The following is a 24,407-nucleotide window of genomic DNA, read 5'->3' on the forward strand; positions in this document are numbered from 1 at the left end:
TTCCAGCTGGGCCGCAGCCCTAGCCCTAGCACTTGCTTTTCATGATGCATCTCCTCATTAGTGAAATAAGGCCTTTGAGGTACATTAGGAATGGCAAATATATATTTGGCACATCCTGACTTCCTAGTATTCTGTGTTGAGAACGATTCTGAAGCTGAATCTGGAAACAGCAGGAAATAGTGCAATGATCGATTTGTAATGTCTGTCTTGGTTGCTGGAGGAGAAAGAATAGCTCATGTGCCATCTTTGAAGTATGTGGGTATCACCTCGCTTCCAGCTCTAAAATTTTATAGCTCCATGATTCTCAACAATGAGCACACTCTCCAAGGCTCTCTGTCAAAAGCAAGACGGATCTCCCCCTGCCTGTGCTGGGTGGGACGCTGTTCACTGTGGCGTAGCAGGAGAAACCAGTGATCATTCATTATTATTATTTCAGGACTCTTCTCAGAGGCTCCCATCGTGGGGGAAGGTCAGGCCACTGGCATCAAGGAGATGGATGCGGAGCTGACCGCAGCTCCTACACCTGAGCAGCCAGACCGAGGCGTCCACTTTGTCACCACAGCTCCCACCCTCAAACTGCTCAACCACCACCCACTTCTGGAGGAATTCCTTCAAGAGGGGCTAGAAAGGAGTGAGGGAGCCCCGAGGCCGGCACTGCCCTTCCAGCCTGATTCACCTACACCCTCTACTCCAAGCCCCCTTCCCCGCCTGGCCAACCAGGACAGCCGCCCGGTTTTTACCAGTCCAACTCCAGCAGTGGCTGCAGCGCCCACCCAGCTCCACTCCAGGGAGAAGCCTTGGAACCTAGAGTCAGAGCCCCCTGAGCTTCATATCACATCGCCTCTACCTCCAGGGCCTAGTATGGCAGTGCCCACCCTGCACCCAGAGGACAGACCCAGTACAACTCCCACCAGCCGAACATGGACTCCGACCCAGGAGGGTCCTGGAGACCTGGGCAGACCTTGGGTTCCAGAGGTCATCTCTCAGACCACAGGGCTTGGTATCGAGGGAACCATTGCCACCTCCACAGCTTCAGGGGATGACGAAGAGACCACCACCACCACCACCATCATTACCACTACCGTCACCACAGTGCAGACACCAGGTCAGCTACCTGCTGGCTGGCAGGGCTGAAAGTGAGGGTGGAGGGCACACCATGATCCCTAAATGCCTCTGTTTCTGACACTGCATCAACCCACCCTACCCTTTGCACCAAGGGTCATCTTATATAAAGTGTGTGGATTGGAACTATAGAATCCCAGGTTCAAGTTCTGATTCTTCCAACTCTAACACAGCCCTAGGGGTTTTATTCAGCCTCTCTGAGTCTCAGATGTAAAGGGATGGTTAAAAAGCCTACCTTGGGGCTGGAGAGATGGCTTAGCAATTAAGAGCACTTGGGGTTCCTAGCATCGACATGGACACTAACAACCATCTGTAAATCTAGTTCCAGAGGATCTGATGCCCTCTTCAGGCCTCAGTGGGCACCAGGCATGAATGTGGTGGTGCACACACATCCATGCAGCAAAATACTCATCACACACACACACACACACACACAGAATAATAATAGTAATAATAATACGTAAATGAAAGCCTACCTCACGGAACCATTGTAAGAAGTGAAATAAGGTTGCATAGTAGTCATGCAGCATAAGGTGGTTCCAGTCTTTCAACAAGGGAATAGACATTCCTAGAGGTGGGCTTCAACTCTCTCTCTCTCTGTCTCTGTGTCTCTGTGTCTCTGTCTCTCTCTCTGTTTCTCTCTCTCTGTCTCTCTCTCTCTCTCTCTCTCTCTCTCTCTCTCTCTCTCTCTCAGCTATAGCTGAATCTACCCCATCTTAGCCTCATGTCTCCTCCTGTCTCCCAGGCCCCTGTAGCTGGAATTTCTCAGGCCCAGAGGGCTCTCTGGATTCCCCCCCAGCCCCCAGCTCACCCTCTGATGTTGGCCTGGACTGTTTCTACTACATCTCTGTCTACCCTGGCTATGGAGTGGAAATCAAGGTGAGTGAACCGGATCCATCAAAAACAAAGCTACCCTTTCCCAGAAAGGGGCCTAGTATGGGGAGAGGTAGAAATGCTTAGGGGTACCAAGCTGGGTGGAGGGAATGCCTGGGGCTTGAGAGATAGACCAAAAACATGTTTGGATTCTGTCTTGTGCACCATCAGCATTGCCTGGGAGGGCTCCAGGAAAAAGCAAGTGTGCTTAGCCTCTTCCTTAGGCTTGATAAATGGCTTAGGAGAACCTGAAGAGGAACTTAGCCTTGGGCGCTCGGGAGACTGGGTGAATATGAGTTCTGCATCTGAAACCACGTGGGAGTGGAGACAACACAGGACCACCTGTGAAGAAGCTGTGGTACCTCATTCACGCACCTGTTTCTCTCTTCATTCCCTTCCATAAATGCATCCTCTATCGTAGCAAGTGCTGGGTCCTGGGGAAGACTGACAGGGCTACACCATGGTCAAATCTGTCCCTAGTCTCCTGAGGCCCTTGAGGCCCAGACCTGAGCCTGAACATCCTCACTGATGTTCTACAGGCTTTTCAGCCCCCACAAAGCCAGACCTTTCCTTTTGTTGCCCCAAGCCTGTTTTTCATCCCATTACATCCAGGTCAGAACCCTGGGATAGGGCCGCCATGTTGCAATGTGGATTTTGTCTCCTGAGCAATATAGGGTCCTCGTGATCTTTTTCTTAGTCCAACCAAACTCACCTCCAAACTCCATCATCGCAGCTGCCCTGAAAACTCTCATACTCCCATCTCTTCTTCCATCACCCCAGACGCTGTGTGGCCCTTCCCAGTCATCCTTCCCAGGGATTTGGTGGCCACCTCACATTTTCCCTGTTATCCTCCCTTACCCATACAGCAGTCACTTTTCTCAGATGAGAATATAGCACTCTTGTCTCCCACCTTGCCCCAGCAGGCCTTGAATCTGGGCAGCCCTGGGCCCACCTTGGCTATTTCTTGTCTCATGCCCAGCTCCTTCTTTGTTTTGAACAGCTTGCAACTGACGGAATGGACTACAGACAGTTTCTTCTCCCACGAGCTCCAATTACACATGCCAATCAGTCCCTTACTGGATAAACTTAGGTCCCAGCATCTGATATCATTTTCTCTGGCATTCTTCCCATATCCCTTGCCATTCTCCTTCTGTGGCTCTGTTTGTAGCCAGGTTGTCTATAAGATGCCAGAGGGGCACTTTGTAGTACAAGGGGTCAGCATGAGTGTGGAGGGAAAAAACATGGACATTTGACTGGCGTCTTAAACACTGTTGAATGTGGAAAGGAAAGCATTTTAACTAGGGGAAGAAGGCAGAGAGCCAGGAAGCCATAGGAAGGGAGGTCAGGGCCTGGAAAGCACCTCCATGCTCCCTACTCACCAACTCTGGGCCTGCTTCCCACCTGTCCCAGCTCCTACAGGTCCTGGATCTGGGCTGGCAGCCAGCAGCACTTCCAGCTCTCCCCTCTGGGGCAGGTTCAGGTCTCTCAACCGGGAAGGGGAGGCAGGGGCTCTCCTACCCGTATTGGCCTCCCCTCTTCTTTCTGTAAGATTTATTTCTGTTCTACCCATCTCCAGGCCCCTCATTCTGGGCTGACTGGAAGGGCAATTAGAAGCAGCCACCCCCCTCTCAAGCCATTAGCACTCAGCACCGCTTAATTAAGGTAATTAATGTAAAATCATCACCAAATGAGAGGTGGCACCGGCTGTGGCTCACAGGGTGGAAGGTGCCAGCTGCAGGTGTGAGGAAGGAGATGGGAGGGGGCAAATACCCGACTGGATACCCCACTGCAAACCTGGACTGGTTTTCCCTGTCCTTCAACTCTGCCACCAAATAAAATCTCAGGCCAGGCTGGGTCCAGCCCTGGTCCCCCCACCTTGGGGGGCAAGATGTACCGATGGCTCTGCCTGCCTCTAATCTGGCCCTAGTCCAAGTCCAAACCCCATCCTGGATGCCCACTCCTCAGGCAGCCCTGGGTCTGGCACTGCCACACTTTTTCATCAGAATGCAAAAGCGGTTACCAGGCAACCTTGAGACGAAAGCCACAGCCCTGGACTGCCATCAGGAAACATAGCATGTGCTGGTTCACCCTCCATCTCATCCCCATAGAAGCAGAGTCCTTGAGGACTGTGTGGCCTGAGACAGACACCTGTCTGTGGGGGGGGGGGCGGCACACAGTGACCACAGCCAGGTCACTACCTACTTTGGGGAAAGAACAAAAAATAGAGGAGTAGGAAATAAGGTTGGGACTATTCCTCAGACCTAGTCCTCTTGGACATACCACACAGGCTATTTGGGACCTGTAGAGTTACTGAGAGTAGAGACCAACATACCCACTACATAGCTGGGGAAACTGAGGCTGGGTAAGGAAAGGGATTTGCCCAAGTTAATCATTAATTAATAGCCTTTGGTTAACATGTTTGTTTCACAGACAGAATCTGAGCACCATATCCCAGTCTCTGTGCTGAGTGCTGAGGGAGCAGGTGTCCCTGTTCAAGGGAGGTGGGAATTATAAGCAGTGACCATGGGATACTCAGTGCAGGTGGGATTGGGGCACAGATGGGGTTCCAGGCTCTGAGTTCCTCCCTCAACCTGGAAGGGCTTTCTAGAGATAAACACACCCATTTGGAAGCCTGGTGGGTGACAGGCCAGCAGCAACTGCCTGGGCTGAGAAGGAGCAGACATGACAGGCTTAGCCCCTGGAGGTTTCCCAGGAAAAACATTGCCATTGTGGAGGCAGCAGGGATGAGGGTCTGGGATGGGACTCAATTGTGGGTAACCCCAGTGTGAACGTCTAGTTCACCAGAATCACCAGGGTGTGTGCGAGTTGGAGCTGGGCAAGGGAAATGTGAGGGGCCAGGGAAAGGATCGAACTAAGTGCCCACAGATCATACTCCTCAGCAGGCCAGCTAGGTAGCCAGGCTGAGGCTGCCCTCTGGTCTGCCCTTCATTGTTTTGTTTAAGGTACAGCCTGGGAATAACAGAATCTCTGAAAGCCGAGTTCTCCCAGTTTGGGCCACGATAGGCCTCCCCAGTCTGTTCCACTCCATGCCTGCCTCTTTCTCTATGATGCTGTAGTTCTCCATGCCCTCTGAGGGTCTGAGCCAAGAGGAGGCCAGGTCAGGTCCTCCATAGTCCCAGGAGTCGGACTTGCTGCAGCTGAGCATTGGGCATTGGGCTGGGCTCTTTACTGAGAGATCCAGAGAAGCCCCTCGGGTCAGAGGACATGGGCCCTGTGGACCCACAGGCGCCCTGTGCCCTCCCTGGGTAGCTAGTCTCTCATGAGTACTCTAGGCCATTCTGGGCCTGGTGCCTGCCTCTCTATTTGGCATTCTCAGAGCCTCCCTACTGCCAGCCTCCATCTTGGCTTGGCTGCTCTCTGTACCATCTGGAGCCCAGGCACAGCTGCCCACCATCCCTGCCCTCATGCCCAGGTGGCCCCATTGGCACACAGCTTCCTCAGGCCAGCTGTCAGTTTGATGGGCAGAACACCCTACTCCACTGAGCCAGGTCACGACCAGCCCTGATGAGAGCATCAGTAATGTGTGATGGGTTGGGGTGGCGGTTCTGGGCAATTTCTTATTTCCTGACTCTGGGAGGACCCATCTGAGGGCAGTGAGAGTAACTGGAAAGTCTGGCTCCACTGGGTTTAGGTCCTTTATCCCATCCCTAAAGCAGACCCCCCCCCACCTCCCTACCACAACACACACACACACACACACAACACACACACACACACACACACACAACACACACACAAGGTATAGAGAAGTACCAGATCTCTGCCTTCTGTAGCCCAGCTCTTAGTGACTGACTAAACCCTTGACCTTCTTGGGGCCTCAATTTCTCCCTCCATAAAAGGTTAAGCTAAATCAGTCCCTGCCACTGAGACCCTCTGATTCAGGACACTCTTCCCTAAGCTCAGCTGCACAGTAGTCCCTCAGTTCTTGGCCTTGCTTCCTGGTAGCTATGAGATGGGTGGGGCCTCTGCTAGATGTAGAAGTGGCCAGAATCTGGGGGGTGACACACAGGCTCACCCTGGTGTCCACCAAGAACAATGGTAGCATCATATTACTTGCCTAGGAGGGTCATACCACTGCAATGTGTGTATGCTGGTCAGATGCTACTGACTAGACACATGACCTTGGGGCTGCAGGAGGCAACCTGAGCCCTCCCACCCTTTCATACAGAAAGAACTAGCCCCCCTCAAAAATGACCATGTTTTCTCCTTGAACATCTTAGTAGTAGTGCTGGACAGCCCAGAGTCCTTTGGGAATTGTCCTCCAAGCTCTCTGCTTCTGGCTCTCGCTGCCTAGCTCCCAGGGCCCCTCCTGTCGCTGGATGGGGTGTGGGAAGACAGCCCTCATGAGCAGAGCTGACATTTCAATCTGCCTCCCTGACTCTTCAGATGCCTGCAAATTACATCAAGACTTCATCTCCCCCCTTGTCCAACACCCAGCCCTGTCTGGCCCCTGTCAGCCTGGCCCTCCAACAAGTGACAAATTACATTCCAGCTTCTGCAGCAGGCCTGCAAGTGGGTCTTCCAAACCCAGAGGATTAACACAGCACAGCTAGCCCTGGGCTGCTCAGGAAGCCACATCCCAGCCCCAGCCCTCAGGCTGAGCTGGGAGCCAGAACCCCGACTGGACCCAAACAAGGGGGGTGCATAGAACTCAGCTCTCAATTTCCAATGCTTTACAGATTGCCAGAGAAAGGATGGCTCATGGGAACTCAAATCCCAACATCTTGAAAAGGCCAGGGCAGGCCAAGCCAAAATCCACCTCCCTGCTAAACCTAGGGCCCTGGAGCCTGGGAATAAAGATGTCTAGAAGTCTATTTCTGCAGGTGATATCCCTAGGAGACTGGGAGGGGAAAAAAGCTGCCTTGTGCCTCCAGCAAGGCAAGACTCTGCTTCCTCCTAATAGCTGTGCGCCCTTTTCAAAGTTCCTTAGCCTCTCTGGGCCTCTTTTACCACCTTGACACACTGTGGACGCTCTATGAATGGTCATTGTTGATGCATCTGCTGCCAGAACAAGACCAGGTGCAGGAAGTTAGAAGTCAAGTTGGAGATATTAATCTATGAGAAACTAGGAAGAAAATGCCTCCTTGATTTCAACATCTCTGCCTCCTCCTATACCCAGCTCTCTGCTCTCAGAGGCACTCTGAGACCCACCTGCACTGTGCTGATCTGGGAACTGCCAAGCCCTCCCCTTGAGGATCCCTGCTGCCTACATTCAGTACCACTTAAGGCGGAATTGTATGCTGCCTGGCATCTCTCGATAATTACAGATTCCACGTGTGTGAGGCTTGTTTTCCCAACTCTAGCATCACACAATCTCCCAAGTTTGAAGGGACCTCATCCAGCCTCCGCCTGCTAGGGATTCCCTGAGGGATGTCCCCAACAGATGGTCAGGCAGCCACAACCCAAATGTGCCTGGGCGGGGAGCTCCTGGTACAGAGGAGGCGTTTTGCCCCTAGCATCCTGCCTTGAGCCTTCTCTCCAACAGTCCCAGCCCCACCTGATATTTCCTCCCTGGCAGGGATGGGGGCTTCTCCTCCCAGCCGTCCGCTACCCCCTCCCCGCTCCCGTGGTCCCCAGAACTTGTCTATCCTCAGCCACAATTGAGGAGTCCCTCTGAGCATAGGGTAGCACCTGTGTCTTTGAATCTGTCTGGGCTCAGCGGGTCATGCTTGTCAGCTCACAGGGACACACCTGTGAGGAACAGGTCTTCAGAGGCCTCATACCTTCATTCCACCCCTCTGTGCTAAGTCTGGCTTGAGAAGAGGGCATCCTGAATACAGGCTTAAGTATGTAGATGAGAAGAGGGTGGTCTGGTGGAAAGCCTGGAGAGGAGGGATTGACAGTTTGGTGTGAGAAACAGGAAAGCCTGGAAACAGGAAGATAGGAAAATGGGGCAGTGGGGTGGAGGGGAAGGGAGAGAGTAATTCCCATGCTAATATCCAGAGGGACAGGAACCAGAGGGGGCCTTTGTGGCTATGCAACAGGGAGCTGAGACTGGGAAAGCCTCTGGAGCTGATTGTGAGCACAGAGTTTGAACCTTGTCCTCTGAGCAACCTGAAGCCACCAATGGGATTGGAATGGGAGAGAGGAGAGGTCTGACCTGGGACAGAATGAGGGGGAGGAGGTAGGAGGGTAGGATTTGGTCAGAGGCCATTCTCAGAAAGAGTGGGCAAGAGGAGGAGGACGAGGAGGAGGAGAAAGAGGAACCAGCTAAGAAGCTTGGAAGATAAGATCGGGAAGGGTTTGGTGACTCACTGGGTGCCACCAAAGTGTTAAACCCCAGCCTGCTTGTACGCTAAGCAAGCATCCTACCATCTGAGTTAAACACCCACATGTGATGTGGACACTGCTGATCTAGGGGCCATGTTTTGAAAAAGCTCTGCCAGACATGGTGGCACACCCTTGTATTTCCAGCACTCACCAGGCTGAGGCAGGAGGATCATGAATTTGAGGCTAGCCTGGGCCACATAATGAGACTCTATTAAAAATAATAAAAAATAAAATGAAGCCCACATAGTGTACTTGTCCAGGAACATGGAGTGAAGATGAATCCCTCTATTTCTAGGCTCCCAATCCAGTGCTCTTTCTAACAACCCACAGCATCTTTCCCCTCTGGTCAGAGTCTGTTGTCATCTGATCCTTGAATAGATCCTTGAATAGAAGCATGGCACTCAGAAGCATGCTCTGGGATTAAAGGTCTGAAGAACAGGGTGGTTCAAAGGGGCCTCTGGCAGCCAAACGAAGTAAGCGGGTATTATGTCACGAAGCAAGGCCAAGCTGAGGGGCCATCAGGGGCCATGTTTGGCAGACCCTACGGTGCCAGCCAGAGAGTCTGGACCAATCCCACAGGCTTCATAGACTCAATGGACGAGTCCTGGGTGATTTAAACAAGAAAGCCCTGTGATAAACAGCAGGCACTGCGACTATTAATGGCTTCAGTTCAGAAAATATCGATGTGAAGGGAGGGGTGGGTTAAGCCCTGCAGGCAGGGAGGCTGGCAAAGAGGCAGCTTCGGTGATCTAGGTGAGCAAGAATAGTGATGAGCTAGGGAAGTGGCAGTAGGGACGAAGTTTACAGATCTGCAGTCCATCTGACAAAGTAAATGACCAACTGGATGCAGGGCACGAGGGAAGAGGCAAGGTTTTGGGTGCCCAGATAGTGAGATTATTGTCAGCCGCTTGGGGAGCTGCTGTTGGGGCAGCACACAACAGGAGTGACCAGGGGAAGCTGGGCACAGGGGTCTGATATTTAGGGCCTCACACTCCTGGCCAGGCCCTCCAGTACCATGACGCATACAAATGAGAAAATATAGCCCGGAGGAGGCAACAATAGAAAGCAGGTTGGGGCTTCGGCCCTTAACCTCTGTGTGAACTTAGGTAACATGCTTAAATATCTCTGACATTCAGGCCCCATCGCATACTTATGAGGAGGCAGGGTGGGCTCTTTCTGAGTGAAGTGCCTAGTTCGAGGCCTCGGAGCTCCAGTGTACAAGAGGCTCACGAGTGACACTGATGGAGTCACAGGGCAGCAGTGTTCAGGTCCAAGAAGTCCTGATAGCCCTGTTCCCTTCTCTCCCATCCACCCGCAGGTGGAGAACATCAGCCTTCAGGAAGGGGAGACCATCACAGTGGAGGGCCTTGGGGGGCCTGACCCATTGCCCCTGGCTAACCAGTCTTTCCTGCTGCGGGGCCAGGTCATCCGCAGCCCCACCCACCAAGCGGCCCTGAGGTTCCAAAGCCTTCCACTACCTGTTGGCCCTGGCACTTTCCATTTTCACTACCAAGGTAAGGCCTGAGGAACAGAGAGAGAAAGGAGCCAGCCGAGGAGACCGGCTGTTCTTCCTGGTGGCTTCAGTGTTACTACAGTCTAGGTCGGGGAGGAGCTAAAGGGACTTGACAATGACCATCTGGAGGACTTTAGCTAACCAGACTGGCTTTCCTCTCCCACCTGGGATCCAGCCTAGGCCCCATGTGGCAACTCAGAATGCCTCAGGGAAGGAGTGGGACATGATGAAATGGGCCACTCTCTGACTGAGGAGCAAATGAACAAACAAACAAAAATAATAATAATTCAAAATATTTGATTGGGAATTGCTCTATTATAATTTTGTGTTGATTTGTTTGTTTTGTTTTTTGAGACAGGGTTTCTCTGTGTAGCTCTCGCTTAGATCACTCTGTAGAACAGGCTGGCCTTGAATGTCTCTGCCTCCTGAGTGCTGGGATTAAGGGTTTGTGCTACCACCAGGCCTACTGTAGTATTTTTAGAGTCAAGTCCCCACCTTGACCACAATTCTTATTAATTTTGAACTACAGAAAAGTACAAAAAACAAGATGTCTACATTCTACATCAGAATTAGCCAGCATCCTCACATATTTGTTTGCAGTCTTTAGCACATGCCTCAAAGACATATCAGAACACACCACACACACACACACACACACACACACACACGACAGTCAGAGGACAACCAACCTGGAGGGAGTCGTTTTCTTCTTTTACCATGTAGGTTCAGAGGGTTGAACTTGGATTGTCGAGCTTGGCAGTAGACACTTTTAACCTAAGAGCCATTTCACCAGCCCTTGTCTTGCACTGTAGCTCAGGCTGGCCTCAGGCTGACCTCGAACTCACCACAACCCTACTGCCTGGGCCTCCTGAGTGTAAGGGTTACAGGGCCTGAGCTACCACGCTGGCTAGAAGTGCATGTTGTGTGAAATGCCTCCCCACTTCCCCATCTACCCTCAATTCTTCTCCCATCTCTACTCTTCGAGGGCCATCACTATCCCTTTCCTACGGTAAAATTAGGCTAAACCATCTATACCACAAAGTTGCCGTTTGAGTTAAACAAAAAGTGCTTAGCGTGTCCTCCATTAAGGAAACTGGTATTGCGCTGTTTGCCGGATGAGGGAGGGAGGTAAAGCTGCCGCTTCCCCATAGGGGTCCTTCCTGCCCCTCCCCCTCCCTGGGCTGGAAGTCAGTTCCATCCTTTGCACAGGTTAACTTTAATTCAGATCCCGGAGTGCTAATAGGGAAATAATTGGTAGGAACAATCACGGCATTGTCTTGCATTGGCACGGACCACTTCTGCAGCCCTGTGGGGGGGACGAGCTGATGGATGGGCACGCGCTCAGGAGCCAGAGACGCTTGGAGCCTGCCTACTCACCTTGTCAAGGCTTTGTCACCCAGGCTGGGGGAGCAGCTTGGTGTGACAGCAGGGATCCTAGTGGTGGGCCGAGGTTGTTCGGGCACTCGGCAGGGGTAAGGCCCCGCCCAGGGCAGGGATGACCGCCTGGGCGGCCCTTCCAGCCTCCCTAATGGCTCATCAATCCTCCTCGGCAGCAGGCATAATTTCATGCCACAGTAACCTTTTCTCTCGATGCAAATTCCTTTGCACAAAACCCCAGTCCCCTCTTTGTGTGGCCAGACAAAAGTGGCAGAATGCAACGGGGCTGCAGGCGGAGCAAGAGGGAGCAGATCCCTAGGAGAGACTGGGAGAGCTGGCCCACTCCTGCTCTTTGTCCCAGAAGCCCTCCCTCCTCTGCCCAGTTTTTTGTCAATGATCAGCTCTTTCCTTAATGAGTGTAATTCCCCTAATTATAGGCTGTAATTAGCCCTGATCCCGGAGATGGGAACAGGAGGAGCGTGCGCTAACGGGGCTGGAGAGAAGGGGTGCCAGGAGAGTGAGTGAGGGCTGAGAACCACGCCTATGCAGGCACTGTCCAAGCCGATGAAGGAGGTCACAATTATGAGCTTCCACACAGGCCTTGTGGCAGGATAGATTCCTCTGGCCCAGTCCCAGGCTGGGTGGGGAGGCAGGGTGCCTGATTGGCCCCTCCCTCCTCCATCCAAGCATTCCTGGCACTGGACTTGGCTCCAGAAACAGCCACCGGCAAGAAAATAACTCAACAGATTGTGGTGGTGCAGACTCCCTGGGAACAGTTGGTTGTCATGGCAATAGGAGGAAGCTCATCTTGGGAAGTGGCACTTACCCATTGTGGAGTCTGGGGGCGCCTCTCAGTGCCACCAGCCTCCTGCTTTCACATCATCCCAGCCCACTCCCTTCCCTGGTTGTGCTGGGATTTGCAGGGATGAAGAAAGTTCAGGTGCTAACTCTGACACCTGGCCTATGACTCCCAGTGTGTCATCCTCTCATCCCTCCACTCTGGGTATAGTCCTCCCTGTCCTAGTCTAGGGGGAGTAAATGACCTGCTGAACAACCTCCAAGTTCAGCCTTGTGTGTCTCTCTCAGGTTTCCCTGACCCCTCGGGCCAGGTAGAAAGCAGGGGGCATTGAGAAACTCAGTTCCTACCCCACCATACACTTGCAGTATGACAAGGGTACACAGGCTCTCTGAACCTCAGTCTCCCCAAACCTCAGGTTTCTTTATCTTAAAATGGGTTAACAGCCCCTGCCTAACCTTCTTTCTTCCATGTATATTACAGGTACTATGTGAGGAGTATGTGAAGGCCCTTTAGGAACTGGAAAGTACAGCAAATGCTTACACAGGACTCATGACGGCAAACATTAGCAGTCGGCTGGGGCGTTAGGTGTGCGCTTTGTGCCAGGCACTGCACACATGGCCTCTCCCTTTCCCTGCCCAGCATTGGTTTGCAGTACTCTAAGTCACCGATTAAACAAAGGAACCAAGGCACGGAGCAAAGGCGTAACTTGCCCAAGGTGGCACAGCAAGTGGTGGAGTTTGCATGCAAACCCACGGAGTCCGGGTTGAGTTAAACCCAGAACCCATCTCCTAGGCATTGTCCTGTACCACCTGCCAATCACAACTAGCCACTTATTGGTCATACCCTCAGAACTCTCTTCTGTTTTCACACAGTAACTAAGAATAAGACAGGTGTGAAGAGCCTCAAAACTGAGTCACAGTCACCTCAAGCTTTGGAACCTCAGCTAACTAAAGATAGCCCCTTTTTCTAGTCATATAAAGGCACACGGAGACATAGCTGAGCCTTCTCTTCTCTCTGTTACTGTTCCAGGCATACCTACCTCTTAGACTAGGGCTTAGCCTAAGAGTTGGGGGTTTACGAGGCAATTTTATGGGATTTGCTGCCACTGTATGGTCATATATGGTATAACAACTCCAAAAGCCATCAAATTTCCCAGAGTGGCTAATTCCACCTCCAATTTCCAAGAAGTTGAGTGTGACTTTCTCACACCCCTCCCACTGTCTTTCAAAGTCATTTACTGGCCGTGTCTCATAGTAATGTCAGAAGCTACACTAGTGAAGTCTAACCAACACGACTGCCTAAACATGATCTGAACAAGGACATTAGACATGCCGACATAGACAGGGCAAAGACCACCTCAACCATACACAAAGGACTACAGGCAACTAAGGAATGCCAAGAGAGGGGAGAAACAGTCTTCCCCAGGGAAGAACACAGCAATTGGTTATAGCCAATACCAGATGGTCAGCTCTGAAAACAAACAAGTAACATCATACAGACCGAGAATGTCGTACTTAAAAATATATGTCAGGCAGTGGTGGCGCACACCTTTAATCCCAGAACTCAGGAGGCAGAGGCAGGTGGATCTCTGTGAGTTTGAGGCCAGCCTGGCCTACAGAGCGAGTTTCAGGACAGCCAGGGCTACACAGAGTTGGGGGTGGGAATGGGAGTAGAAAGAAGAACCCCACAGAGAAAGCTTAGGCAGCCTCCAAGTCCTCTGCAGTTCTGCTTACCAACCCCCACTGAATCCTGCAAGGGAATAAATGGGACACTTTTGTAGAACTTCCAATGCTTCCTCTGAGACACCTGAAGCAGGCTGTGCAGGCTCCCCTCCTCCTTACTGTCACCCATTCTCTCTTTATAGCCTATCTCCTGAGCTGCCACTTTCCCCGACGTCCAGCTTATGGAGATGTGACTGTCACCAGCCTCCACCCAGGAGGCAGCGCCCGCTTCCACTGTGCCACTGGCTACCAGCTGAAGGGTGCCAGGTTCCTCACTTGTCTCAATGCCACCCAGCCCTTTTGGGACTCCCAAGAGCCTGTCTGCATTGGTGAGTGGGTCCCCACAGAAAAGGCTCAATGCCAAGAAGAAGGATGAAGTGGAGGTCCCCTCAGATCTCCGTTGCTGTCTAGAACTTCCACCTATTTTCTATAAGGAAGCCAGAAGATGGCTGCACATCTCAGTGGTATTGAGCCAACCTACATTATTTTTTGGGGGGGTTCTTTTTGAGACAGGGTTTCTCTGTGTAGCTTTGGAGCTTGTCCTGGAACTCCCTCTAGGTTGGCCTAGAACTCACAGAGATCTGCCTGCCTCTGCCTCCCCAGTGCTGGCATTAAAAGTGTGTGCCACCACCACTCAGTGAGCCAACCTACATATATTATCCATTATGTCAGCATCACAGGTTGGGCTCAAAGTTGGTTTTCCATGTTGGGTGAGCAAGATGAGTGCATGAATGTAGAGAGGAGACAGGACCAATCAGGGATGATTCATGCCTTGGCAGATCGCTAGCCACAGCGGGCCTCATATACCGTCTGCAGTAGCTCTCCAGATATCACAACACTGCCATTCATTGGCTGACTGCTAAGGAACTCTCAAACTGACCCCTCTGGCCTGGGACTGCCTTTTCTTCCCCCAAGGACAGGCTGAGATCCTTGTGTGGGTCCAGCAGTGACAGTTCTGGGACATTCCAGCACATAATTCATAGAAAGTGAGTGGGGGCAAGAAAGGGCCTAAGCCAAACAGGGCTTCTACCCTCAGAGCTCTGTAGTTGCAGGGAAGGGGAAAAGAAGAAGGGACCTGGAGATGCTGGAAGATGATTCAGTAGTTAAGACTTCATGCTACTCTTGTAGAGGACCTGAGTTCTATTCCCAGCACACAATCAGGCAGCTCACAATTGCCTGTAGCTCCAGTTTGGGGATCCAATACCCCTTCTGGCCTCCTTAAGCAGTGCGTTTACATGTACAAGCCCACACTCAGACACTCATGTATATATCATTAAAATAATAAATTAACCAGAAGCATAGATCACTAATTCTAAAGCAGGGAGTAAAAGGTACCAAGGCAGAGTCATAAAGTGGCTGGCATGGTATTCACAACTGCAATCCTGGGACCCAAGAGGCTGAGGCATGAAGGTCAGCTTGAGCTACGTAGTCAGACCTTGTCAAAGGGTGGGGGTTGAACTGACCTGGGGAGAAAGCAACCATTCATCCCCAGTTGATATTGAGACTGAGACAGCTCCCTCAAGGAGGTAGCACTAAAGGTTAGACATTTCTATGCAGGGAACAATGCAAGCACTGACAGAGGGACAGGAAGGAGGGAGTGTTTACAGCATGGAAGACAGCCAGGTGGCGTGGACAGTGGGGAGGACTTGGACTGCCAGTCCAAGAATCCAGGTGCACAGGTGTTGACTTTTTTTGAGGAGGAAGGGGAGGAAGTCAGAACTGCTCCAGACAGCCAGCAGTGGTTGTCTGAAGGCTGGGAGGCCATTCTGTAGAGAGGATTTCAACTGGGGGTAGTGGCTTTGGGAATGGAGAGGAGGAGTATAGTTCTGAGACACTGATAATAAGGGTGAAGCTGAGTGACCAGGGTTCCTAGAAGGTCTGAGATGGCTACAAACCCAGAAGGCTCATGGAGGAAGTGTTGGGTTTGCCACATGACAGACAACTTGAGCTTTTGTCTCTTTGAGGGGAAGAGACTTGGGCTTTGGAACCTTATGTCATTTTACATTCTTCCTAGTGCTCGGCACTGAGAGACATACTCTTGCCTCCAAGGAGCGCCATCTAGTGGGGAGGCTGGGGGTGGTTTAGTGCGGACAACACTGGGATGAGGCGATCTCAGCGTGGCAGGTATATGGGCAAGAGAGATCAGTTCCGAACTGAGATCAGGAGGGCTTCCAGAAACATTAGCTCAGGGCAGTTTGGTGAATTCTGTGTGAAGGCAAGCAGAAACAGAATGATCTAGTAGAGTATGGTGTGCCTGAAGGTTTCAAGGAGGGAAGACTGAAAAGGAAAGGAGAGTCGCAGTCATAATGAGCTTGAACCTCATCTGAAGGGCAATGGTGAGCCACTGAGTGACTCTGAGTCAAACATGGGGTGGGGTTTGATTTGAAGACCAGCTCCTTGATGAGACCAAGCAGAAAGTTAGATCGCTCCTCTGTAGAAAATAAGAGGCAAGACTCATCCTGGACCCCCAGATCTAGATCTGACTCTTGTTGTCCGAAGCCTTTGGAGGAAATGGTGCTCTCTTTATGTGGGCCATGGCAGTCTGGCCTCCGAGAGCTGTGTGTCTGGGAATAACCAGAAGTGCCTGGAAATAGCTTCCTGCTTCAGGTCCTTCCTTGCCCCCACTCACCTTCTATGAAATATGTGCTGGAATGTCCCAGAAACTGTTACTGCTGGGCCCACACAAGGATCTCAGCCTGTCCTTGGGGGAAGAAAAGGCAGTCCCAGGCCAGAGGGGTCAGTTTGAGAGTTCCTTAGCAGTCAGCCAATGAATGGCAGTGTTGTGATATCTGGAGAGCTACTGCAGACGGTATATGAGGCCCGCTGTGGCTAGCGATCTGCCAAGGCATGAATCATCCCTGATTGGTCCTGTCTCCTCTCTACATTCATGCACTCATCTTGCTCACCCAACATGGAAAACCAACTCTAAACCCAACCTAAAAAGACATGGTCTCTGTACCAAGTGGATTCTAGTTAAGGGACATACCCAAACAGATAACTGCTTTTTGTTGTTGCTGCTGCTGTTTTGTTTTGTGTGCTGGAGTTCAAATCCAAGGCCCGTTATCATGCTAGGCAAGCCAGAAAACTAGTTTTACAAAAGTAACAAGGCATGGTAACATACTTGTCATCTCAGCATCCTAGGGGCTAAGCAAGAGGACTGCAACTAGCCTGGGCTACAGAGGGAGACCATGTTTTATAAACAAATGGCTGGGGCTGGTGGCACATACTTTTAAATCCAGCACTCAGGAGGCAGAGGCAGGTGGATCTTTAAGTTTGAGGCCAGTCTGGCCTACATAGCAAGTTCCAGGCCAGGATTACATAGTGAGACCCTGTCCAAAAAATAAAAAAGTAATAAGCCATGTATAATGTCACATGCCTAAAATCTTTGTACTTGAGAGATGGAGGCACGAGGATCAGGAATTCAGGGTATCATCCACTTCATATTGAGTTCAAGGCCAGCCTGAGCTACCTGAGGGAAGGACAGGAGAAAAGGAGGACGGGAGGAAGGGAGGGGGAGAGGACAAAGTGGCATAAAAGTATCAGCTATGTCCAAGAAAGACAGAGTTTTGGATGAGGACTTTAACATAATGAAGTCAGCTTGGTGGAATTAGAGTCAGCCTCCTCAAGAGGTCAGTAGAGGGCAAAGAAGCTTGCCCTCAGCACACAGCTAGGCAGCAACAGATCTGCTCACTGCCAAGAAGGCCCAGCCTCAGAGACATGGGTGGCTGGCAGCTGGGATTCTGAAGTTTGGGCTGCTTGGAGTTGCAGAGTCGGGATTGCAAGGCTGGCTTTCAGAGCCACCAAAGATGATGTCTGGGCAAAGGTCCCTAGTGCCCATGCTGAGGGAACAGGGCTACGGTGGGGAAGAGGCTTTTGAGGCTGTTTAGAACAAAGACAGAGACGAAGCATAAACCCATTGTCACCCACAGCTGCTTGTGGTGGAGTGATTCGAAATGCCACCACTGGCCGCATTGTCTCTCCCGGCTTCCCGGGCAACTATAGCAACAACCTCACCTGCCACTGGTTGCTAGAGGCTCCTGAGAGCCAGCGGCTGCACCTGCACTTTGAAAAGGTCTCCCTGGCAGAAGATGACGACAGGTGAGGAGCTGTCCTGGCTGGATGGGAGTTCCTGACCTGACAATACACTGTTTGGTGGTGGGGGCTGGGGGGGGCACACCAACCACACAGCTGCCACTCTTCTGGCCCAGGCTCATCATCCGCAATGGGAACAACGTGGAGGCCCCACCGGTGTACGATTCCTACGAGGTGGAATACCTGCCCATTGAGGGTCTGCTCAGCTCTGGCAGACACTTCTTTGTGGAGTTTAGTACTGACAGCAGCGGGGCAGCTGCAGGCGTGGCCCTGCGCTATGAGGGTGAGCCTGCTGGAGCCTAACCACAATGCTAGGCTCTTCCTCCCCTACCTCCCCCTCTCTTACTGAATTCTATCACTCCTTCCAAGTTTAGCACCTGCTTCCTGCCCCTTCCCGCCCCTTCCCTCCAGTCCAAGATTCCCGTCCCATCTTTGCAGGAATCCTTTGCCTCAACCACAGATTTCTAGCCCAAGAGAATGAGTTCTCCAGGATTTAAAAAAGCAAAACAGGCCTCAGCACTGGGGGGGATTGGGGGGGGACTGCTGCAAGAGACATTCTGGACCCACACATACATGCATGTGCTCATTAACTCATCAAAACAGTATTGAGCACCTTCTGTGTACTAAGTACCAACTAGCCAACAAGAATACAATGGTGATTCAAGATGGCTTCCTGACCAAAATAGGGTGGGATGCCCTGTTCCCCTGCCCCCTAGTCCAAGGCCAAGATATACAGTGGCACTGAGGAAGAAAAGCCCCGAGGAGGGATTGGGAAGTAGGAGAACACCTGGCCTCTGGCCTATCCCACTGGAGGCTGAGCTGGGCTGGGTCCTGTGGTTCACAGCTTTTCAGCAGGGCCACTGCTATGAGCCCTTTGTCAAATACGGCAACTTCAGCAGCAGCGCACCCTCCTACCCTGTGGGCACCACTGTGGAGTTCAGTTGTGACCCTGGCTACACCCTGGAGCAGGGCTCCATCATCATCGAGTGTGTCGACCTCCATGACCCCCAGTGGAATGAGACAGAGCCGGCCTGCCGAGGTCAGCAGGTACCAGTGGGTGGGTCTGCCAGAGCAGCAAGTAGGGTGGGTACCTAGGAGCCAGCCACAGCGCCAGGGGCCAGAGACTCTGTTGTGTGTAGTTGATATTTCCCTTCGAGGGAATGGGGTGGGCACTTTTGTGGCAGGTGGCAGCCCCAGGACACCATATTGGAGAGAACGGGCCTTCCCGGCCTCCCCTTCCTTGCAGCCGTGTGCAGCGGGGAGATCACGGACTCTGCAGGCGTGGTGCTCTCTCCAAACTGGCCGGAGCCTTATGGCCGAGGGCAGGACTGCATCTGGGGTGTGCATGTGGAGGAGGACAAGCGCATCATGCTGGACATCCGAGTGTGAGTGCCTCGGGTCAGGCAAGCCGGCTCCTGAGGCTGGGGACACCTCTTGGCCAGCCCATCTTGGGCCCTTCCCCCAGCCTGTCCTGCCCTGATCCTCCTCCTCTACAGGCTGCGCATAGGCTCTGGGGACGTACTGACCTTCTACGATGGGGATGACCTGACAGCCCGGGTCCTGGGCCAATACTCAGGGCCCCGTGGCCACTTCAAGCTCTTTACCTCCATGGCTGATGTCACCATCCAGTTCCAGTCAGACCCTGGGACCTCGGCGCTGGGCTACCAGCAGGGATTTGTCATCCACTTCTTTGGTGAGCTTGTCTCTGACTTGGATTGTAGATCCCAAATCATGGCAAGTCAAAGAGCAGGGCAACAAGGAGCCTGGATGCCCTTTCTGACGAGCAAAACCTGGGAAGGCACCAGGCATCGCCATGAGCCTTTGGTTAGAGCAGGAGAGATTTGGGGAGACAGCAAGAACTTCCTAACAAAGACAGGGAACTACAGAAAGTGTTGGTGCCTTCCTTCCTGAGACAGGGAACTACAGAAAGTGTTGGTGCCTTCCTTCCTGAGAGTCCTGAACAGAAGTGATTCCCTCATCCGGCTTTACCCATCTCTCAGGCCTGAGGAGCTGGCCAAGTGTGTCTGAGAGGAGAGTCAGCAAAGCCAAGATGGCAATCCTGGAATCTTGGAGACTCAGTGATGTCAGGGGATGGGTAAGAGGGTGGGGCTTGAGAAAGGAGGATTAGTCACTGAGTCTTTCCAAGCCAGTTTAGGCTCAGGATGATTTGCAGGAACCAAAGGGACCTCAGAGTTGGTACTGGCCAAGGGGCTGCATCTCCCTGCTTCTGTGTCCCCAGAGGTGCCCCGAAATGACACATGTCCTGAGCTACCTGAGATCCCCAATGGCTGGAAGAGTCCGTCACAGCCTGAGCTGGTGCATGGCACAGTGGTCACCTACCAGTGCTACCCTGGCTACCAGGTGGTGGGATCCAGTATTCTCATGTGCCAGTGGGACCTAAGCTGGAGTGAGGACCTGCCCTCATGCCAGAGGGGTGAGTGTGCCTGTTCCCATGATCCCTCCCAACTTCTGAGAGAAAATCTGGCACTGGCCCTGTTTCTGCTAGCATTCTTGTTCTGACTTGCCCCCTCAGTTTCCCTATCTGTGAAATGGAGATGATCCATTGTCACAGGACTTCCCGATAAGTACGGCAAGCATTTCCTGACTGACTAATGACCAGGCAGTGCTTGCATGGGAAAGGAATGCATGGCTTTGTTGACCTTAATGAGTAGGAAAGGATACATCAACAAAATGGTAGGCACAGTCAGGCATAGTGTGTCACATGCCTGGATCCTCAGCATTCAGGAAGCTGAGGCAGGAGGATCAGGAATTTGAAGACTGCTGGAGGTATAGTGTGAGGAATGGGGGTGGGGAGGGTGGTGGTGAATGGCTGAGTGGCTAAGAGCACTTACTGCTCCTGCAGAAGACCCAGGTTTGGTTCCCAGCACTCGAGTCAGGCAGCTCACAGCCTCCTGTAGCCAGTTCCCGGGGATCCAACACCTTCTTCTAGCCTTGGTACAGGCATCTACATTTATGCAGCACACATCCATAAATTAAAAACAAAAGAAGCAAAGAAGCAAAAAGGGCTGGAGATGTACCTCAGGGGTAGAGTACCACCTGGTATGCATACCATCTCGGGTTCTAGCATTGCCAAAAAAGAAAGATGCAGACATTCAAATGAAAGTAGAGCCATATAGCCTGCTAGTAGCTGGCCTGTGACATGTGAGGAAAACCAGGGTGAACAGGCCTTTCTTTTGTCCCACCCCCAGAGTGTCTCTAGCCCAGACTGGCCTCAAGCTCCGATGAAACTGAGGATTACTTTGAATTTCTGATCCTCCTACCTCCACTTTCTTAGTACTGGGATTACATCCAGTACCTTCTGGAGTGCATTACAGGCATGCACCACCAGGCCTGGTTTATGTAGCACTGTCCGGTCAATCCAGGGTTTCATGCATGCTTCCAAAGCACTCTTACCCTCAGACACTGAGTCTTCCCTGCTTTCCTCCTTCCCTCTCCACCCATAGTGACATCCTGCCACGACCCAGGGGATGTGGAACACAGCCGACGCCTTATATCCAGCCCCAAGTTTCCTGTGGGGGCAACTGTGCAGTATATCTGTGACCAGGGTTTTGTGCTGACGGGGAGTGCCATCCTCACCTGCCATGATCGTCAGGCTGGCAGCCCCAAGTGGAGTGACAGGGCCCCCAAATGTCTCTGTAAGTGTTGAGTGTGTAGGAGGGGGCCCTTTAGAGGGAGAGGGACCTGACACCTTCACCTGACTGTCTGCCTTGCAGTGGAACAGTTTAAGCCATGCCATGGCCTCAGAGCTCCTGACAATGGTGCCCGCAGTCCTGAGAAGCGGCTTCACCCAGCAGGGGCCACCATCCACTTCTCCTGTGCCCCTGGCTATGTGCTAAAGGGCCAGGCCAGCATCAAATGTGTGCCTGGACACCCCTCACACTGGAGTGACCCCCCACCCATCTGTAGAGCTGGTGAGTGCCACTATTCCCTTAAAACCCCTTCTGGACCACAGAATTACTGTAGGAAAGCAATTCCATGTTGAGAATCGGGATCACCTGCCCATGCCCCTTCCTGTCCCCCAATCTCTGCCCATCTCTGATTGAACATCACCAAGGCAATGCAGAAGTGGGCTCTCCCTGGTCAGTTCCTCCCCCATGACCAGCCCACTTCTGTGCTCCTTGCATTGGTGACTTGGTCCATCAGGCTTACCCACTGCCCTTGGCCCTCCCCTCTTGTTCCAGCCTCTCTGGATGGGATCTACAACGGCCGTAGCCTGGATGGTGAGTCCCCATGCTTGATAGCCAGATATGTGGTCCTCCTGCACCTGGTTCCCACAGCTCCTAGGCCATGGGTTCCTGAAAATGGAAGGCAGAGAAAGAGCAGCTTGGGCCCTAGCAGGACATAAAGCTTTTTCCCTACCCTTGCCAGCTAATGGAGTCTGGTCTCTGAATGCCCTTGAGATGGGAGGGGACACAGGTCCCAAGGGGCAGGGACATCGGCTCCAATCCCACCCACCCTTTGCTTTCAGTGGCTAAGGCACCTGCCACCTCCAGTGCCCTGGATGCTGCTCACATGGCAGCTGCCATCTTCCTACCACTGGTGGCCATGGTGCTGCTGGTGGGAGGCGTGTACCTCTACTTCTCCAGGTGAGGCTTGCTTGCTTCTCTTCCTGTTTGGCATACCCCACTCACTCCTGCCCTGCAGTCCTGCCTCACGGGCTCCTCTGTCCTCACAGGCTCCAGGGGAAAAGTCCTCTGCAACTTCCCCGAACTCATCCTCGCCCTTATAACCGCATAACGGTAGAGTCAGCATTTGACAACCCAACCTACGAGACTGGAGTAAGTATCCATGTTGGCCTAGATACCTCTTCAGGACTCAGTTCGTCGCTCTCTTGGGTGGGTGTGCCTGTGAGTCCTGCCTAGCTCCCCCTTTGCCTTGGGAAGGTGGATTCTGGCCCAACAAATCTTTTACGAGTTTCCAACTCCTCGCAGTCTCTTTCCTTTGCAGGAGACGAGAGAATATGAAGTTTCCATCTAGGTGGGAGCAGCCTGGGGTGCACATGCAGCCCCGCATCACAGCTTAGTGGCAGGGCTAGCTCTCTGCTGTCCCTTCACCTCCTGTACATACCACCTGGGAAGAGACACCACCAATCCCTCAAGAAGTTGTGCCCTTCCCTGCCTGCAATGCCCACAGTGACCTTTTTTCTTGGCACCATTGCCCACTTAGGGCCCTTCTTTGGGTCCAAGTCGGGGGCACCTGACTTGGATAGAACATAGCTGGAGCACATTACCACCAGCCAACATTCTCCTTCTTCTCTTATGCCCTGGCCCTCAAGCCTGGAAGCTGCAGGCAGAGCAGGGGCACTTTCTACACATAGCCACCATCCAGCCCTGGCATGTGGGGACTCCGGAAGAGCTGATTTGCAGTGGAAATGGGACGAGGGTGCCCCTCGCAGGGCTATCACAAGTGGCCAAAATTGTTCTCCACAGTGACCTCTTGGTAGTCCTGGCATGCCAATAGCAGCCCCTCAGGGAGGTTTCTAGTCCTTCTCTAAAGGCTCAGAATTGGAGTTATGCCTTCTGCCCTATCCCAGGGAGGTGATGATTTAAGGAATCCTAAAATCCTAGGGACTCTGTCCCTAGCTCAGGTTGGGCTTCACTGGACACTCATGCTCCACACCAAAGCAGGACACCCTACTGCTCCCTGGCGATCCCTCTACTCTGAGGAGGCAGAGACCTTCCTTGATGCTTATCTGGCTTTTACAAATATCCCCTTTCCTACCAGTCCCTCTTCTAAGCCACTTACCATGCTCCCCCTCCCTGCCACTGTGTTACGGCATGCCAGGAGAGCACAGGTACATTCTGGAGAGGAGCAGAAGTCCAAGGACCCAGGAATGTGGCACAGAACTGAAGTCAGAAATCCCCAGGAGGAAGCCCAGCCCAGACCGAAGGCCACTTTGTACATATGATGTATTATATGGGTTCTGGGCTCCAGTCAGAGAACAATCTTTTATTTCTGTTGTTTCCTTATTAAAATGGTGTTTTTTGAAAAAAAATTACACAGTGTGAATGGAGCTTTCTTGGAGGGAAGAGAGGTGGTAGATGAATGTGATGTGGATCTTGGCCTGAGAAGACCTGCTGGACCCACCAATCAGTCATCCCCAGATAGTATGGGGAAAAAATGTTATATGCAGTTAAATAGGTAACACTGCTCCAAAGACATTAGTGTTACAGATGCCTGGTGAAGTGAGAGACCCCAGTGGTTAATGCCACAGGGATGTGAGACCTCAGTATCGGAAGAATTCATCCACCCCAATGCCTCATTTCTTCCTCTTTTTTTTATATGTTGATTTTTTTCTTTTTTTTTATTTGAGTTACAAACACGATTGAATTACATGACAATCCCACTTCCCTTCTCCCTCCCCTCCTCCCCTACCACCCTCCAACTAAAACCTTACCTATCGCATATCCTTTCTTCTAATCTACACCTGACTCAACCTTTCTGCTCCCTCATGACCTCTGCATCCTCTTCTTTCCCTCTCATTCTCGTAGCTCCCTCCCCCTCTTCCCATGCTCTCAATTTGCTCAGGGGATCATGACCCTTTCCCCTTCTCCAGGGGACAAAGTTTGTCTCTTTTAGGGTCCTCCTTGTTTAGTAG

General features: G+C 52.2%; 1 protein-coding gene across 1 annotated transcript; it reads left to right on the forward strand.

The window, feature by feature from the left end:
* The first annotated feature begins 297 nt into the window (after window positions 1-297).
* Sez6 (seizure related 6 homolog) lies at window positions 298-23,783 on the forward strand. The gene is made up of 17 exons (XM_035448131.1): window positions 298-328; window positions 437-1,105; window positions 1,868-2,001; window positions 9,605-9,800; window positions 13,840-14,025; window positions 17,626-17,794; window positions 17,905-18,071; window positions 18,633-18,827; window positions 19,035-19,173; window positions 19,285-19,481; window positions 20,028-20,222; window positions 21,253-21,444; window positions 21,523-21,720; window positions 21,991-22,029; window positions 22,278-22,395; window positions 22,485-22,587; window positions 22,757-23,783. The coding sequence occupies exons 1-17, from the start codon at window positions 298-300 to the stop codon at window positions 22,784-22,786; spliced, it is 2,958 nt and encodes a 985-aa protein (XP_035304022.1). The 3' UTR covers window positions 22,787-23,783.
* The last annotated feature ends 624 nt before the right edge of the window (window positions 23,784-24,407 follow it).

This window comes from Cricetulus griseus, chromosome 7 (genome assembly GCF_003668045.3).
Source record: "Cricetulus griseus strain 17A/GY chromosome 7, alternate assembly CriGri-PICRH-1.0, whole genome shotgun sequence".
NCBI classification, from domain to species: domain Eukaryota; kingdom Metazoa; phylum Chordata; class Mammalia; order Rodentia; family Cricetidae; genus Cricetulus; species Cricetulus griseus.